Source organism: Amphiura filiformis, chromosome 5, assembly GCF_039555335.1.
Source record: "Amphiura filiformis chromosome 5, Afil_fr2py, whole genome shotgun sequence".
Lineage (NCBI taxonomy): Eukaryota > Metazoa > Echinodermata > Ophiuroidea > Amphilepidida > Amphiuridae > Amphiura > Amphiura filiformis.
The window spans coordinates 75,679,005-75,695,423 of NC_092632.1; the positions used below are offsets into that span (position 1 = coordinate 75,679,005).

The 16,419-nt window shown below is 36.4% G+C and overlaps 1 protein-coding gene across 1 annotated transcript in view; it reads left to right on the top strand.

Annotated features, from left to right (window-relative positions):
* The first annotated feature begins 2,698 nt into the window (after positions 1-2,698).
* Positions 2,699-16,419, top strand: part of LOC140153725 (eukaryotic translation initiation factor 5-like) — a 34,531-nt gene continuing 20,810 nt past the window's right edge. The window contains 3 exon segments of the mRNA XM_072176554.1: positions 2,699-2,797; positions 2,933-3,159; positions 9,802-10,081. Of these exon segments, the coding sequence (XP_072032655.1) occupies positions 10,010-10,081 (72 nt within the window). The 5' untranslated portion in view covers positions 2,699-2,797; positions 2,933-3,159; positions 9,802-10,009.

Consider the following 16,419-nt stretch of genomic DNA (forward strand, 5'->3'; position numbering starts at 1 on the left):
ATATGCAAATGACATCATTGTACTATATAATATGTGGTAGAAGAAGCATTTTGAAGGTATTTGATTATATACCGGAAATGCCCCCTTAATGACCTTTGACCCCAATTCTGTTTAGACACTATGGGCACTGGATATAGCCGATAGGCCTACATATGTGCAAGTTACGTAATTGTAGGGTGTAACATGTAGGAGGAGAAGCATTTTAAAGTTTGTTGACAGAAGAAGAAAGAAAGAAACTAGAATCGGATAGACCGAACAGGACCTAGCTTGGGGGGTGTAGGTAATTACCTCTCAGATTGAATTACATCATGTTGACGTCACATGCTAGACGGCCCGTCCCTCCACTCCACAACCATGTGGGTGAAAATCTAAACCTGTCTAAGGGAGTGATCGTTATTTATGGCAGGGGGGGGAATGGGTAAATTTAGGGGGGAACGCGAAATTTTTTTGTGGTCTTGAGGGGGGAACCTGACATTTTTAGTTGAAACAGGAGGGGGATTGTTAAATTTTAAATGGAGAAAATTGGGAAAACAAGGGGAACGCGAAAATTTTGAGCGGACGCGAGGGGGGGAACGCGAAATTTTTTGTCGATATTTTTGCCAAAACACCCATTCCCCCCCCCCTGCCGTAAATAACGATCGGTCCCTAATATCCACATATCCACTGGCTTAGCTGCTCTAAACTATAGAGGGCGCAAGTACGATTTTGGTAACGGTCAGACGTGCGTTGCCGTATTTAGTCAACCAGCTGAAAATAGTGTATGGCACGTACACACGCGTTTTAGGAAAGCATGGTTTCCAAGGCCTGAGTGTGACCCAGCTAGCAAACACAATACGTTTTACAGAAAACGTTTGAATGTCGGGTTGGGCATAAATAACATTCAGAAAACATTTTTTTTGAAAACGTGATACAAAACACTCAATGTTATCACCCAATAATGACATAAAAATGTTTTAACAAACATTTTAAACAAGTTAGGCCTATATATTTTGGGTTTTGGTTAGGTACATTTCCCGGTTTCCCGGAACATTTCATAAATCATTCCAAAGTCTTAAAAAATTGAAAAATCTAAAAAAATACATTTTTTGCCAAATATTTTGCCAACACCTAAATAATAAAATATTTGCAGTTATCAAAAATGTGTTTTGATGTTATGAAAACGTTTTATAGGCCTACCCGACATTTAAAGTCCCTGATTTGTTGTTTAATGGCTTATGGATTGATGTGGGGCCATAGTGGTCAGCGACAACCTGTAAAGTGTGCTGAGGCTTGTGGATCAATGTCTAGGCGGTTTTTTTTAAAAACGTTTTCTGATAATCTTGTATAACCTTATTTTGCGAATGATGTTGAAAACATTTTGTGTTTGCTGGGCAAGGATTGACAAAATATTTTATTTTATATTAAAAATGCTTTGCAATAACATTTTGAAAACATTTTAAAATTGTTCTTGTAATGTTTTTTCTTTTAAGAAATGTTTTCCATGACCTTTATACAAAAACCTGACATTTAAATGTTAATAATTAAAACGTTTTGACCAAGAAAATACATGTTTCATTTCTTATAACCAAGCATTAATTAAAGTAACACTGAAGTGGACAAATTGTGTTAGTGGACAAATCCTAACTTATAGATTAAAATTCTTCTTAATCAATAATAAACAATGGCGTTTATATAATTATGACTGATAAAAATAAATCTTAATCAAATAGATTAAAATTTAGCTAATCTGAATTAGATTACTATTTATTAATCTAAATAAATAGATTGAAATTTAAATCCATCAGATTGAATTTTTAATCTTAATTCGGATTAGTCTCGGAAGTGTCTATTGCTAAGATTTAAAAGGGACAATCTTATGCATTTGAATTTCAATCTATAAGATAAAAAAATAATAATCTGGTTCTGGTCTAACTTTAAGATTCAATTAAGATCTGATCAGTTCGAATTTTTAATCTAAGGCCGTGTAAAATTAATATTTTGGTTCTCGTCCCTCCTCCTCAATTTCTGGGATTTGTCAGATTTTTTTGATTTTTAGATTTTTCAATTTTTTAGACTTTGGAATGATTTATGAAATCTTCATACATATAAATAAGTTTATTAGAGAACAAGCATCACTTCCAAGTCTTTTGTGGTACTCTAGGGGTTTATCCTCAGAATCTCACATTTGAAAAAAAAAAAAAAGGGCCTCATCGTTTCCTCGAGCACTGTTGGAAAAGACCGAAAACTACTGACAAAGCAAAAAAAACATTGAAAAAAAAAAAAAAAAACACCTCCCTCCCTCATCAATTCATGAAAATCCTCTGGACGAGAACCAAAACATTAATTTTATACGGCCTAAACTTGGATTTGTCCATCGCAATAGGCCTAATACGGTAATTTTTTAAATCTTTCTAGCCCGGGCTTTATAGATTTTTTTATTCTTAGAAATTTTAGTGACAGTTTTGCCTCTCAGTCTAGTTGCTATCACTACAATGCCTTTTATTCGATTGTTTTTCACCCTAAACTAGTATCAAAAACGACTGTTTCTCAGGAAAAAAAACTATGTGGGACTATAATTATGTTTAAAAGCTTTTTAAAACAAAATTTTGAAAAACCATGGTTTTCTAAAATTAGCGATTTATAGGGCTTACCATATAGGCCTAGTGGAGATTTCCGTCAAATTTCCGTGATATCTTGCATGCAAAGGCCAAAAGGGCAATGCAAAACAAACAAACCGGCAACCTATAAAAATATATATCAGAGATTGCGACATTTCATAATCAGTGTACAGCATCTGGCATGTTGAAGTTTTATTTTGGTGAGTTATGTTATAAATACTACCATATTTCGCAATATTTGTGGCGAATAAAGCCACGTAACACTTAACTAATCGCCATAGTATGTTTTGATATCATGAAATTAACAACACTTATTCGTTTTTACCCTGCTTTAGGCTCGTCTAAACGAGGTTGACTTGCTGAGAACAATTTTTCCGGACGGAAACAGGACGAACACGGGCCCAAGGACTGCTGCTTGCCTCGTGCTTTTACTTCGTTTTTTTGCTCCATTTCTCGCCGTGAACGGCCATTTTTTGAGAGTGAGACAAGACCACCGAGTCTTGAATTGTGTTTGAAAATCTGGAATTCTTCAACGCGTTTATGTCTTTTTCTAGACGGAAAGGTAAGTAACTTACTTTTATTTGTTTACCCCGGCCGGCGGCCCGGGTGTATACCAGTGAATATGTACTGTGCTTGGGAACTGTCGACACTCCCCGGCCCCCGCACTGCATCCATGCATCCGCAGGTATTCATGCTCGTCGAAAATTACGTGAAATAAGGGGTGTTTTCAGATGAAGAAACGCAATTCATGAAGCACGAAAAGAAGGGGTGTTTTTTTCAAACCATGTGTTCGCGAAATTGAAAAAAAGCGTACGTATGTATTTTCATCACCAATTCTCTTGCTTTTACAGAGTTGAGGTAATATTTTATTATATCTTCTGTGATTTTACGGTCCTTTTCAATTTTGACTTTATCTGCAGAATAAATAACATTGACAATGAGGCTATATAAAACACCTGCGCCATTACAGTGCTACTACTACTAGCAATTTGTGCATTTATACGCAGCCTACGGCTACGCGTTTCTGCCAGAAAAGGGGTACCGGGTATATAGAAATATTGTTCGCATTTTAGCGAAAATAGGGGTATTGTCAACGGGCAAATGATTTGCAAAATCACTAAGGGCTTCCCCAGAAAACTTTGCGAAATGAGATGCAAAAGGGGGGTGTTTTTAAAGTTCACCAACAAGCAGGGGTAGCGCTAGAACTAAACACTTGACTTGAGTGTCCGCAGGGACCCCCGAACTTGCAAAAAATTAAAAAGTAGGGGGTCCGGAGTAGAGTTTGGTGAGTCCCAGTTGCACAAATGCAGCATAAATAATATGTCTGCAATAGCGCTAGATTGAAAAACTGGGGGTCTGCAGGGACCCCTGAACTTGCAGAAAATTTAAAAACAGGGGGTCCCAACTCTATTTTGGTGGGTCCGGGACCCCAAAAAGCAACTTAGCGCTACCCTTGCCAACAAGCATGAATACCCGTGGATGCACAGAGTGTGGGGGCCGGGCAACACTCACGCTAGCTACAGAGCCACACAGGCACAGCCTGGCACGATGATCAGGCTATACACTACATGTGTAGCACTATCAGTATTCAGTATCAGTTATCAAAAGATTTTTATGAAGTACCATGCATCTTGATAAGACTGCTCTGCGCAGATTTATAAACAGAGTCTTGATCTTTTTTTAAATAAAAATACGACTCTTCACCTAAGTTGGCCTTGACAGTGGCGTAGCGTGGGCCATGGCTCGAAAAAGTGGGGAATGTGGGAAGCTCATTCCCAGGAAATGTTGGTGTTTGGAGGAAATTCTGGTATTTGGAGGAAATTGTGTCCTTTTGTGTATAAAAACATGCTATAAATTGTGGGAAATTTAGCTTGATTCCCGGGAAATTAACATTTTTTCGAGCCCTGGCGTGGGCCATGATTGGGGGGAGCCACTGGGTCTGATGGGGGGGGGGCACAAAAGCCATTTTTCGGCAATTTTCCTAGTATGGGATTTTTAAAAATTTCAGATCGATTGGGGTGCACGTGCCCAATTCCCCTATATGACGCTATTTGGTCATATTTGGTCATAATCAAGGTGAATTATAGCCTTGATGGTTTAATGACTATTTAAAAATGTGCACAAAATTGGCCTTGGGGCAGGTGAGTACCTTTAACTAAATTGTGAATTGTTGACCAAAATCGTCTTCCCTCCAGGGCAATAAAGAACCTTAAAAAATGGGGGCAAGGGGCATTTATTTTTCACAATTTTTTCAGTGTGTGAGAATTTAATTTAAATCAAGCAACCCTGATGAATGAAGCATTTATCAGACCCAGAACTGTTACAACTGTTAGCAAGTAATTTTGAGTTTTACAATTACATGTAAGTTTTTCTTTCCAACAAACCTTAATTCCCTCTAAAGAAGGTACAGTTTGGACACTGTCAAATCATTGCATCTAAATGACTATCACTATCAGTTCAAAGAAAAGATGTACCGTACCTGGTTTTTGGACTGTCAAACCTCTAGCTCTACATGTAGGCTCTTAAATCAGAACTCAGAAGTGTGAAGTTCACCTTGTTTGGTTTTGATTTTCAGGTTTTTTTGTACACTTGCTCAAACAAAAGTTATATAGAATCTTCCTAAATTACACTTAGTTGTTTTCAGCTCTTTTTAATATATATGTGGTGAGTGACATCATTCATAGACCTATTTAGTTAATTGGTGGTTCTCAGGTTCTGTCTTGCCTTTGAATCCCACATGCTTCCCTGTATGGTTGGGTATCCAAACTGAAAGAAAATATTACAGATTTTGTACAAAATATTCATCTTTGTTTGCATCTTTGTGTGATACATTTGTAGTATTGCGTGTGCCTAATGATATTAATGAAGCAGTTTTCCTCAAATTGGCTCAGATATTGGCTCAAATTTTGGTTCAAAAATCCTCAAATTGACTAATTGTAATACACTGATTTTCCCAAGTAAAAAAGTCGGTTGGTTCAGCTTTTTACTAGATTAAAAAGTAAAAGTAGGAAATAATCATTGAAACTTGAAGGTTTACAAACAAGTAACTTTGTTATGCAAGGTTAAGTGTTTACAGCCTTACAGGTGGGAGGATTTAACTGCAACTGACAGTACCCACTGTTTTTGTTTCATCAAAGAGATTGCAATAAAGTATCAAAACAAGGAGGTTGCAATTGAAAGAGATTTTATTGAAAATCCATAAAAGCAGCTCTTTATCTTTATGTACAAGTAGGCCTAATTTGTTATTCTCATGTAGTTTTGCTGTTAGGTTCAACTAGTACCCCAGTACATGGGGCATTTTTGGAACAAGCAAAAACTTTTAACAAACTAAGACATTGAAAGAGTTTCATTTGTAGGATTGTTTCATACGATTGGTGATTTTTTGTACTTGCTGAACTTTCGATAGACTATGCGATAGTCGATAAATTTTTGTGATAAATAAAAATTTGTTAAATTTAATCATTATGAACGCATTCAGTTGAACTCTATATTATACTGATATTATTTTATTACAGTACCGGTATCAAAATACTAGTAAACGGTTATGAAAGTTTATATAATTATATTAGTAACAGTAACAGTAAAGTATATACGTAGGCTTATTGAATGCAACATACATGTATATTATAATGGCACTTCAACCCACGGCACCCACGGCATTTTGCCGTGGATGCCCATCCCCACTGCCGTAATGCCCTCAAAATATGTCCTTTACCCAAGGCAGTCACAAGGAAGTTGCCGTCGGTGCCCCAGCCCTGCCCCTTCATTATAAATTTATCTATCTATGTTTGTGTGTGTTTTTTTCACTTTTGAGAAATTGCCTTGGTGCCCTTCTCAAATTTTCAACAGTTGCCATGATGCCCTCTTGAAATATTACGAACTGCTGTGCTGCCTTGCCTTTTCAGTGAAATTCCAAGGCAATTATCAACTTGCCCTAAAAAAGTTGCCGTGCCCCATCAGATCCTTAATTCGAGGGCTGGAACAGTTCTAATTTTAGATCTATCAGTTTAATAATCGCGAAAGCCTGAATTAAAAATCGACTCTAGATGTACATTGCATTTTGGACAGGACTAATCGGGGACTTAGTCCCTAACACACACTGTCAATCATACTTGTTTATCAATCCAATTTAACCGCAAGCACGCCTGTACGTACATGAGGCGCTTTTGTTCGTAGTACACAAAGCGCCGCATAGTTGTGTACAATGTAGTCAGTCCTTGTCTTTTGAGGCAAGTGATCTCTCTCACTTGCCATCACGCGCCTAAAATGAAGCTGAGGAGAGCTTTTTATCACTCGCCTACATTTGGTGTAATATAAATACAGCTCACCTGGCAAGTTTTGAGGAGAGTGATTTGTCACCCGCCAGCAATTTAAAAGACAAGGCCTGATGTAGTTATCAATGGTAACGGCACTTGCCCGGAGGATTTAAACCATAATGAGATCTGGGCGACCAATTACAAGCCAGATCCATTTAAAGATGCATTACATCATGGGCAATTTTAGTAGGCCAGAAATCCGACAATCTCATCCATTGGCAACCGTGTTAAACTTCATAACTGCAATCGAAAGTAAGTAGTCCACATGGGAAGCCAACAAACAGAGGGAGTACGGTGACTAAAAAGATCAGATGTGAAAATCTATCAATTAAATCCGAGTTTTAAGAGTATGCACAATGTGTAAGTGGACTACGGAGAAGTCTAAGCTTTCGATGACTGGTTATATATGTCATCTTGATCATTCTGTGAAGAAATTGAAAGAAATTGAAGTCTATACATATGTACATGTACTGATATTTCACTTTTTGTGAACAGCTTTGTGAAGAAACCTCTCAACAGTCAACACTGAAGATACTAGATCAACTGCCAGTCCTAAATACAACTTTTACAAGTAGAGTCACTTGCAGTTAAGCTGTTCCTGCATATAAATTGAATTGGGCTTCATAGGATGGCAAAAACAAATCTGATATCTAGCCGCAAAGTCTTTATTTTCATTTTGCATGTTCAGTAGTGAATGATGTTATTTATACTGTAAAGATTCGCCTATTGCGCATACATACATGTAGGGGCTCCCGTAATTTGGTATCTTTTTTAGAACTAAAAGTGGTCTCCCATAAAAATCCCACCAGCAAACAAGGACACGGACCCTTCATTCTTGTTAGGGGTCAGTCCATGTCGAAACAGATTGAGTGTACACCCACCCTCTTGGATTTTGCTCTCCTTTGGCTCAGGGTACCTTTCATGGATCCCTAGGTGAGGTCACAAGAAAAAATTCAAATTCCATTTCGTTTATGAATGGCGGGCAATCAAAGTTTGGCGACCTCGACCAAAATGTGAATTTAAGGGGTCCAAATGACAAAGTGCTCTCTTTGAGGGGCACTTTCTTCTTAATTGAATCAGTTGTGATCCTCTTTTTGAATGTGGTCACTCACTGGCTGTGTCTGAAATACCTAATGCCAAAAAAGATAGATTTTGGAATTTCGTTGGGATTTCAGAGGGGGTCAAAATCAGCACTTCGTACTGTTCAATCAAATTATCTTGATTTTGAAGGACCCATGATAATGTCACAGTGCACTTATAGGTCCTAATTATGTTCAGAATGGATTAACCATATGCCAATGTCTATGAGCAATTAAAAAAAAAGAGAAATTTCTAGACCCCTACAGAATTTTAGGCCACCCCTAAAGTGGTTCAGCCACAAATGGCACTTAAAGTCGGCAAATTTTGACCCCTAATAACTTTAGGTGTACACCAGTTATGAATTTCTAGTCTTTTGCATCTGAAAGAATGTAGTTTAATGTTACTAGGAACATAAGATTTGTTTTGTATTTTTGTGTTTTAGTATTAAGTTGACGCTTTCAAAAATAGTCATTTTTTCTTAACATACCATGCATACAGTATACGTTACAAAATGCCAATTTTAGTATGATATTTTTTATATTTTTGATCACTTTATAGCCATTTGTATTATTTATCCTGATATTTCAAGTTGCTCTTGAGTCAAGTAATAAGAAAAACTACTTTCTAATCCTCTGTATGGATTTTTAAGGGGTCAAAATGCAATTCCCGGCAACGATGCACATGCAACGTACAGGTTATGGGGGACAAATTTTCAGAATGCTCCCAATTATGTCAAGTAATATATCAAATTACTCGTATGGTCATGAGGATTCCAAAATGTATAGTTTGTTATGTGTCAGACCTTTCAGGAGGGCGCTATGACGAAAAATTTTCATAGGTCAACGACCTTTTGAAAGTATCAAAACACAAAAATACAAAACAAATCTTATGTTCCTAGTAACATTAGACTACATTCTTTCAGATGAAAAAGACTAGAAATTCATATCTGGTGTACACCTAAAGTTATTAGGTGTCAAAATTGCAGATTTTAAGCGCCATTTGTGGCTGAACCACTTTAGGGGGCCTAAAATTCTGTAGGGGGTCTAGAAATTTCTCTTTTTTGAATTGCTCATAGACATTGGCACATGGTTAATCCATTCTGAACATAATTAGGACCTATAAGTGCACTGTGGCATTATCATGGGTCCTTCAAAATCAAAGATAATTTGATTGAACAGTATGAAGTGCTGATTTTGACCCCTCTGAAATCCCAACGAAATTCAAATCAATCTTTTTGGCATTAGGCATTTCAGACACAGCCAGTGAGTGACCACATTCAAAAAGAGGGTCACAACTGATTTAATTAAGAAGAAAATGCCTCTCAAAGAGAGCGCTTTGTCATTTGGACACCTTAAATTCCCAATTTTGGTCAAGGTCGCCAAACTTAGATGGCCCGCCATTCGGAAACGAAATTGAATTTGAATTTTTTTTTTGTGACCTCACCTAGGGGTCCATGAAAGGTACCCCTGAGCCAAAGGAGAGCATAATCCAAGAGGGTGGGTGTACACTCAGTCTGTTTTGACATGGACTGACCCTTAGGATTTTCAGAGGAGGGCACTCGCTAATTTACCCTAAGGCAAAGGGGCCCCATGTCTCCATGAGTTTTTTTTATTTTTAAATTCACTTCTAATAAATGCCCCCCCCCCTCGAAAATGCAACACCCCCGGAGCGTTTTTATAGTAATGAAGCACTTTGTAGACTGAGTTGGTAAAACTGCATTAGATTTGATTGTGTACAATACATATATGTGTATAAAAGTTTTCAGATGGTCATACTAATAGTATATCAATTTGTTGTTGTTTTTACAGAGCCATTGGTGAGGGTAGCCAGTGAGGATAGCCCACCCAATTATCACCCTTACAGACAACCACCCGAAGTGTTTATGTCCGCTCTAACGCATTGTCACGCCAGCAGCGAATCTTTCACCATACGAGGTCTCACAAGACACACAAAACATCTCAAACCCAATAAAAACCGAAGATTGGAAAGGCGGCGGAGAGGCTTCTCGATATCAAGATGTCTCTTAACGTCAACAGGGCCATTACCGACCAGTTCTATCGCTACAAGATGCCCCGCATCTTAGCGAAGGTGGGTATAATTAATCGTGTTTATTCCCACGTGATCCCCTAATTATTGCAAATTATACAAACACAGACAGCTAGACAGACATGCATGTAAGGGATACCATAAGATTTAGAGGTACATGTATAGAAATTTAGATCATGGTATTTTTTCCCTTTGCTTTCTTCTTTCAGGTATTTGAGACAAGTGCCTGTTTTTAAATATTGACTGGCAATTTTTCAAGCATTTTGTAAATGAAAAAAATTATACAAACAAACCTATGAATATGATCGATTGAGTTTCACATTGAGTTACAGTGCATCATTGCCAAACCCGTTGTAGCTCTTCCATACGATCTACATGTTGGAGTTACAATCTTATGATGGGATTGGACGAGTTATGATGACTTCATGAGTTAAAAAACTTGCCATACATATCAGAAAGTCCATCCGTTGTACAGTATACATTGTGTAGAAAACGTGTCAAAAATTGGGTTGGGGAATTTGGCATAAATTGTCAGAAAGTAGCTGAAAAGAACAACAAAATGTGGGGAGGGGGAAAAAGACATATCCCTTGGACCTCTCCAGGATTTACAGCCATGCTTTTAGAGGTCCTTGTAAACAGAATTTCAATATCATTAATGTAGTGTCCCTGCGCCCGGCTACTCCAAAAGATGCCAAAATATACTAAGAACCACCAAAGTTCTAAGCAATGATATTTGAACGTGTGGAGTGCTTTCTCAATTTTATGCGAGTACCCGCGTTAAAAAAGATAGGGCAAAGGGCAATTTCCATCCACCCCCCCAAATAAAAATGCCAAAATTGCCCTCAAAAATTTAATTACTAGGGTAAATTTTAATATAAAGTAACCGATGAAAGGAGACTTTTTTGAGGCATGTAGCTCAAAGTAAATGGGAATTTAGGGAATTTAGCCCCCGGAATACTGAAAGTACCTCCTGAAAGACGATTTTTACAGCCCCCAAATTTTAAAAAGTATTTTGAGGCCTGGCGAGTACTATATTCATGTATTGTAATTTTTATGTGCAGTTTGAGAGCCCTGGTAGATTTACTTGTAATGAGAGTACATCCAAAAAGAACAATAATTTGTTTGAACTAAATTTAGCAATACAAAATTAATAATTTTCCATTCAATGTCAATGTCTCCATTTGAATCAATGATACTGCTCACTAAATCACCACTTGATCTGTGCAGTGATAACTGATAATAAAAATAAATGGAATGTGCCTATCAGACTACACTTTTATGCAATGCAAAATTTAACTTGAAAATATATTACAGTACAAAATGCGTCTACTAGGCCACCATATGGAACACACTGTCTGCCTGAAATCAGGAGAGAGCATGCATACGTGTGGGATGTGACTGAGCGGTGCAACATGTTTTGTCGATGGCTACACACAATTTACATATTAACAAAAATCTCTGCCTATAGATGTTCCCAATGTTGGGAAAATCTAGTAGTAGTAACATTATTTTGAATTAATCCAGAAGAAACATTGCCAATCCTAGTTACCCTTTAGTGTGACCAAGTTAACAGGGAATAAAAGTATTTTTTCATATTTAATCTTCTAAATTTAAAAAAAAATATATAATAGCCTACCATACATGCTCTTTGTACAGTGTTAGAGTTTAGAACTAATGCAATTATCAGGCAAAATAGTGAAATTATTAATGATATTTTAGCCTACAGGTGTTTATTGTGTGATGCTTGTTAGTGATAAAAAAGCATTCCAAAAAGTACCGGACTCTCCAACAGTATGCATAGTGCGATATTTTTTTCCCGCATATTTATGCAATGAACTTCTAACTTGGTAGGGTGATAGAGTATGATCAAGTATTGCGTTGCACAGGTTGTGTCTTGCTATTGCATATTATTTGTATAAACCTTTGTTGGGGGGGGGGGCACCTTAATTATGAATCGTGTAATTCTAGTTCTGCCACTGAATATTCTGAGTCCTGATTTTTTCTCTCTCAATATTTTCATATGCCAGTTTGCTCGAGCCCCAATCACGTCACTGAATATTCTTTTATAACATCAAAAATATACATGGTCAAAAGGTTAACTTGGACACTATGCAAAATCAGTTCATCAAGATGTTCACCCAGATATGGGAGACGTCTGACAGAAAATGAACACATCATTTTTGAGTCGTCAACCCAGATCTACATTTTTTTGTTGATGTTTGATATCGCTTGGCTTGCATGTACTAATCACTGTTCATGCTTTTTTTAAATACATATTTGAGTTATTTTCACAGTGTAAAATTCATGTGTACTGTAATTGTCTATTAAACAAATTGTTGAAGCAGCCACTATTAAAAATAAACCCCAGCAATGTCATTAGAGAAAAATATTAATTGGATAAAAGTGGGGGGAAAGTCCTGCTTGTCAGCATTTTATAATACATTATCACCACCCAGTGTCCGAAATAAGGAAAATATGGAGGTTATCCTGAGGATAACTAAAGCATAAATTCTGCTTGTCCTCACTACATTTTGGTTGTCCCCAAAATGTGTCATCCTTATGGAGGTAAAATATAGTGGTTGTCCAGGGGATAAGTACTTAGCTCAATATGGTTGTCCCCAGTGATTTTTGGACAAGAGGACAAGAGGATAAGTGCTTATTTCGAACACTGTCACCACCCATCCACCCACCTACACACGCTGTATAATATTTTCCAAAGTAGCTCTTTGCTTGTATAAATGATGGGTAGGTGAATTACATCTGACATTTCCGTTCTAGCATCATCATCATTTTTAATACAGCTCACAGATATTTATAACCGTTGGGACTTGCTTTGGAGAGTAACTCAATAATAAAATAATGAAAGCATTGAAAACAAGTTGCAATTGCTGATAGGATTTCAAAATGGCTCTCTTGTTTTGCCACTTGTTATTGAAGCAAATTGTGAGCATTGGGTTTTGTATGTAACACCTGTGCCGGATGAAGTGATTATGGATGACATTATGAATTCATAGCTTGCCGGTTTGGTTGTTTTTGCTTCTTGTACGAGTTGATTGGCTTTTTTTTTTTGTCTCTGAATTTAGTTGTTATTTTTGTACAGTGTATGTACAAGGACTGATTGGATTGGGTACATGTGGGATCCATAGATAATCCTTTTGTCTATATTTCTTCCTTGCCCAAATTGAATTCCTTACATTGTTTTCTTAAATATTTTTATTCAAAATCTTCATTAAAGAATGTTCACGGTGTGTTTGATCCAATAATTTTTGGTCCACATGTTAGTTTGCCTCAAAGGGTGTGGTCACTAAACATTTATTGTGGTGAAAAATCAGTACCATGCCAAAATAGATTTGATCTTTCAGGGTTAATTATATTGTTAATCCACTTGTTATTGATTTTTGAATTTTACAAAAATTATTAATGACAAATTTCCTAACCTGCACTAAGGCTGGCATTTTCGTCGGGTAAACGGGTACCTCCCCCGGTACCAAATTTAAAAAAAATGTATTTATTTTTATTTTATTTTAAGTTTTTATTTTTTAGGTTTGTAGTGTCCCTGACCTAGACCTAATGCTAGGATCATTCATGGTTGACCTAAAAAAAAAAAAAAAAAAAAAAGATATTTTGTTATTTTTAATATGAAAATTGATAATTTGTATTCATGTCATAGTCTATTAATGATTTCAAAATGCATTCAAATTCAATACATTTTGAAATCATTAATAGACTATGACATGAATACAAATTATCAATTTTCATATAAAAAATAACAAAATATCTTGAAAATTTTTTTTATTTTTTTTTTAGGTCAACCATGAATGATCCTGGCATTTAGGTCTAGGTCCAGAGACACTACAAAACCGAAAAAATAAAAAACTTAAAAAAAAAAAAAAAAAAATGTTTTTATTTCAAACTCGGGATGAAATATCATGAAGTCATACCATTATGAGCGAAAATACATTTTATTTAGCCCATGTTGATATGGCGTCATCACAGTTTGACACTTAACAATATGAAACTGCTGGAAAAAAATGTGCAAATTTTAAGCAATGAAGTGCACGCAATGCTACAATAAACAACCGTCTTTACACAAGTCGTACCACGTGCTTGATTGTGTCTTTCTCGCAGAGTGGAAATTATGCAAATGTCCACGTGCCAGCTCGCCAATTCAAAATGGCAGCGGGAGAGCTAGTAAATCTGGCGATTCAGAACCAAATTTGAATTATTTGAAATTGTATTACAACAAAAGAAAAATTCAATTGACAACTTAATTTCTTTTCACTCAAAACAACATGAAATTTGATTCAAACAAAAAACTAAAGACTTCATAACTGGGCTGTTTTCCCCCAATATTAAGTTGGTCATAGTGTCTGTTGAGCACTGTTTTTAATGTCCTGAACATTTTTAAACACAAAAAAATAATTATTGTTTTAAATAATAATGGTTGATAAAATCATTTGTACTTATTTTAAGTGGGTACTACACCCCTGGCCAATTTTGTGCCTATTTTTGCATTTTTCTCAAAAATTATAGCGCATTGGTGACAAATAAGATATGTATATTATAGGGGCAAGGACTACAACTACTGGACTGAAAATCCAGCAACTCAAGGCAAGTAGTTATTGATTTATTGATCAAATATTGGTTTTCCCTCAATTTTGGCTGTAACTCCACAACTGTTGTTTGTGCTGAAATAAAATGTCCAGTGCAGTAGTTGTAGTCCTTGCCCCTATAATATACATCTTACTTGTCAACAATGCGCTTTAATTTTTGAGAAAAATGCAAAAATAGGCCCAAAACTGGGCAGGGGTGTAGTACCCCCTTAAGAAAATTGGGTACCGTACAGCATTTGTAAAGTAAACACAAACCAAAATTTTCACCTGTCCGTACTTAATAGTTTAAACTTTAAATGATAGAGACATTCAATATGCATTGAATTTACCACAGGATATGAATTACGAAAGTCTTCATTCATTAAAATTTGAAAACTATTAAAAGTACGGGCAGTTCCACTGTTTGTCCAGCACGCTTTCTACAGTGTGGGGTTTGCAATTATGAAAATTGGTAAAAAGGGTGGGTTTCTAAAAAGCATGGGAGCAAAATATAAAGCATGTGGGTGAAGCTACCAATTGAAAAAAATTATGGACATAAAGTAATTTGATGATTTTTTTCAACAACAACAAAAAATCTGGTAAATTTTAAGTGAAAACTTCTGAATTAATTTGCTGTCCGACGTCACCAATTTAATAGAATCAATGATTTCATCAATACTGGATGTATGGCAATCGATCAGCCATGTGTTGCATTGTCCGAACGAAACGTAAATATTGATGATGAAAATGAGTTGTCAGGGACCATGGCCGGGCGAGTAATTGTGCCAATAATGTTGCTCATGATTCAGATGAAGAAGAAAATCATGAGTGTTTGTTAGATGAGGATAAAGTCTGCATCAATTCGGATTCTGAAATGGACAATGATCGTGCAGATAGATCATGAACCCACAAGTGACCATGAAATTTGCGATAGCGCCGATATTCAGTCTACCAAGTCGACAACTGCATTGTTAGCTTTGTTCACAAATGGGTGGTGGTTCAATTCCGAATCCCGATAAATAGGGTGTCTGGCTAAAAAGTGTGGGGGGGCAAATAAAAAGGCTGGGGGTTGACCCCCTGACAAACAGTGGTTCTTTTCTTACCAATAATTTGCTGCCTAGTTTAGGGACTCTAAATCTTTGTTCTGCAGCCTTAAAAAGATAATATTGAGCGATTTTTCTAAATGTTCAAATAGCTCCCAAACATAAATATCTACCTTATAACTAATCATCTTAATATTATGCAGACTAGCACAGTTTGTGTTTAACATTACAAGCATCAAGTAGCATTGCCTCTTGTCTATAAAGCACTTCATTCTTTTCGGAGTGGTGTGCAGCCAGCCAGCATTGGAACTAATTGCTAATGGGCTTTTTGTTTATAATAGATATTGTAAAACTGTTACACAAGAATAATTAGGTCACCAACTGAAACCCCAAGTTTGATTTTGTGATGAACTGTTTTATATGATGCTGGTACTTAATCATCAACATGATCTGGCAGTGGAGGATGTAGAGTAGTTAGAGGGGGAGTCCAATTTGAGTAAAATCGAGGAAAATGTAAAAAATGGCAGCTGTCCTTTCCCCCATGCAACCAAGTGTGCCAGGATGTGGGGATTTCAATATCAGGAAGCATAGGTACTGTATGAGTACTTCAGTTTGAAATGGAATGGTAGTAACTAAATTTTCAAAATTTTAGAAAGCAGTCACCCTATTTGTACTTTTTGAGAAAGGCCAGAAAAAACAAAATTTGAACTTCTGATTGTTTCAAAAATACAACATTCAAATTTCT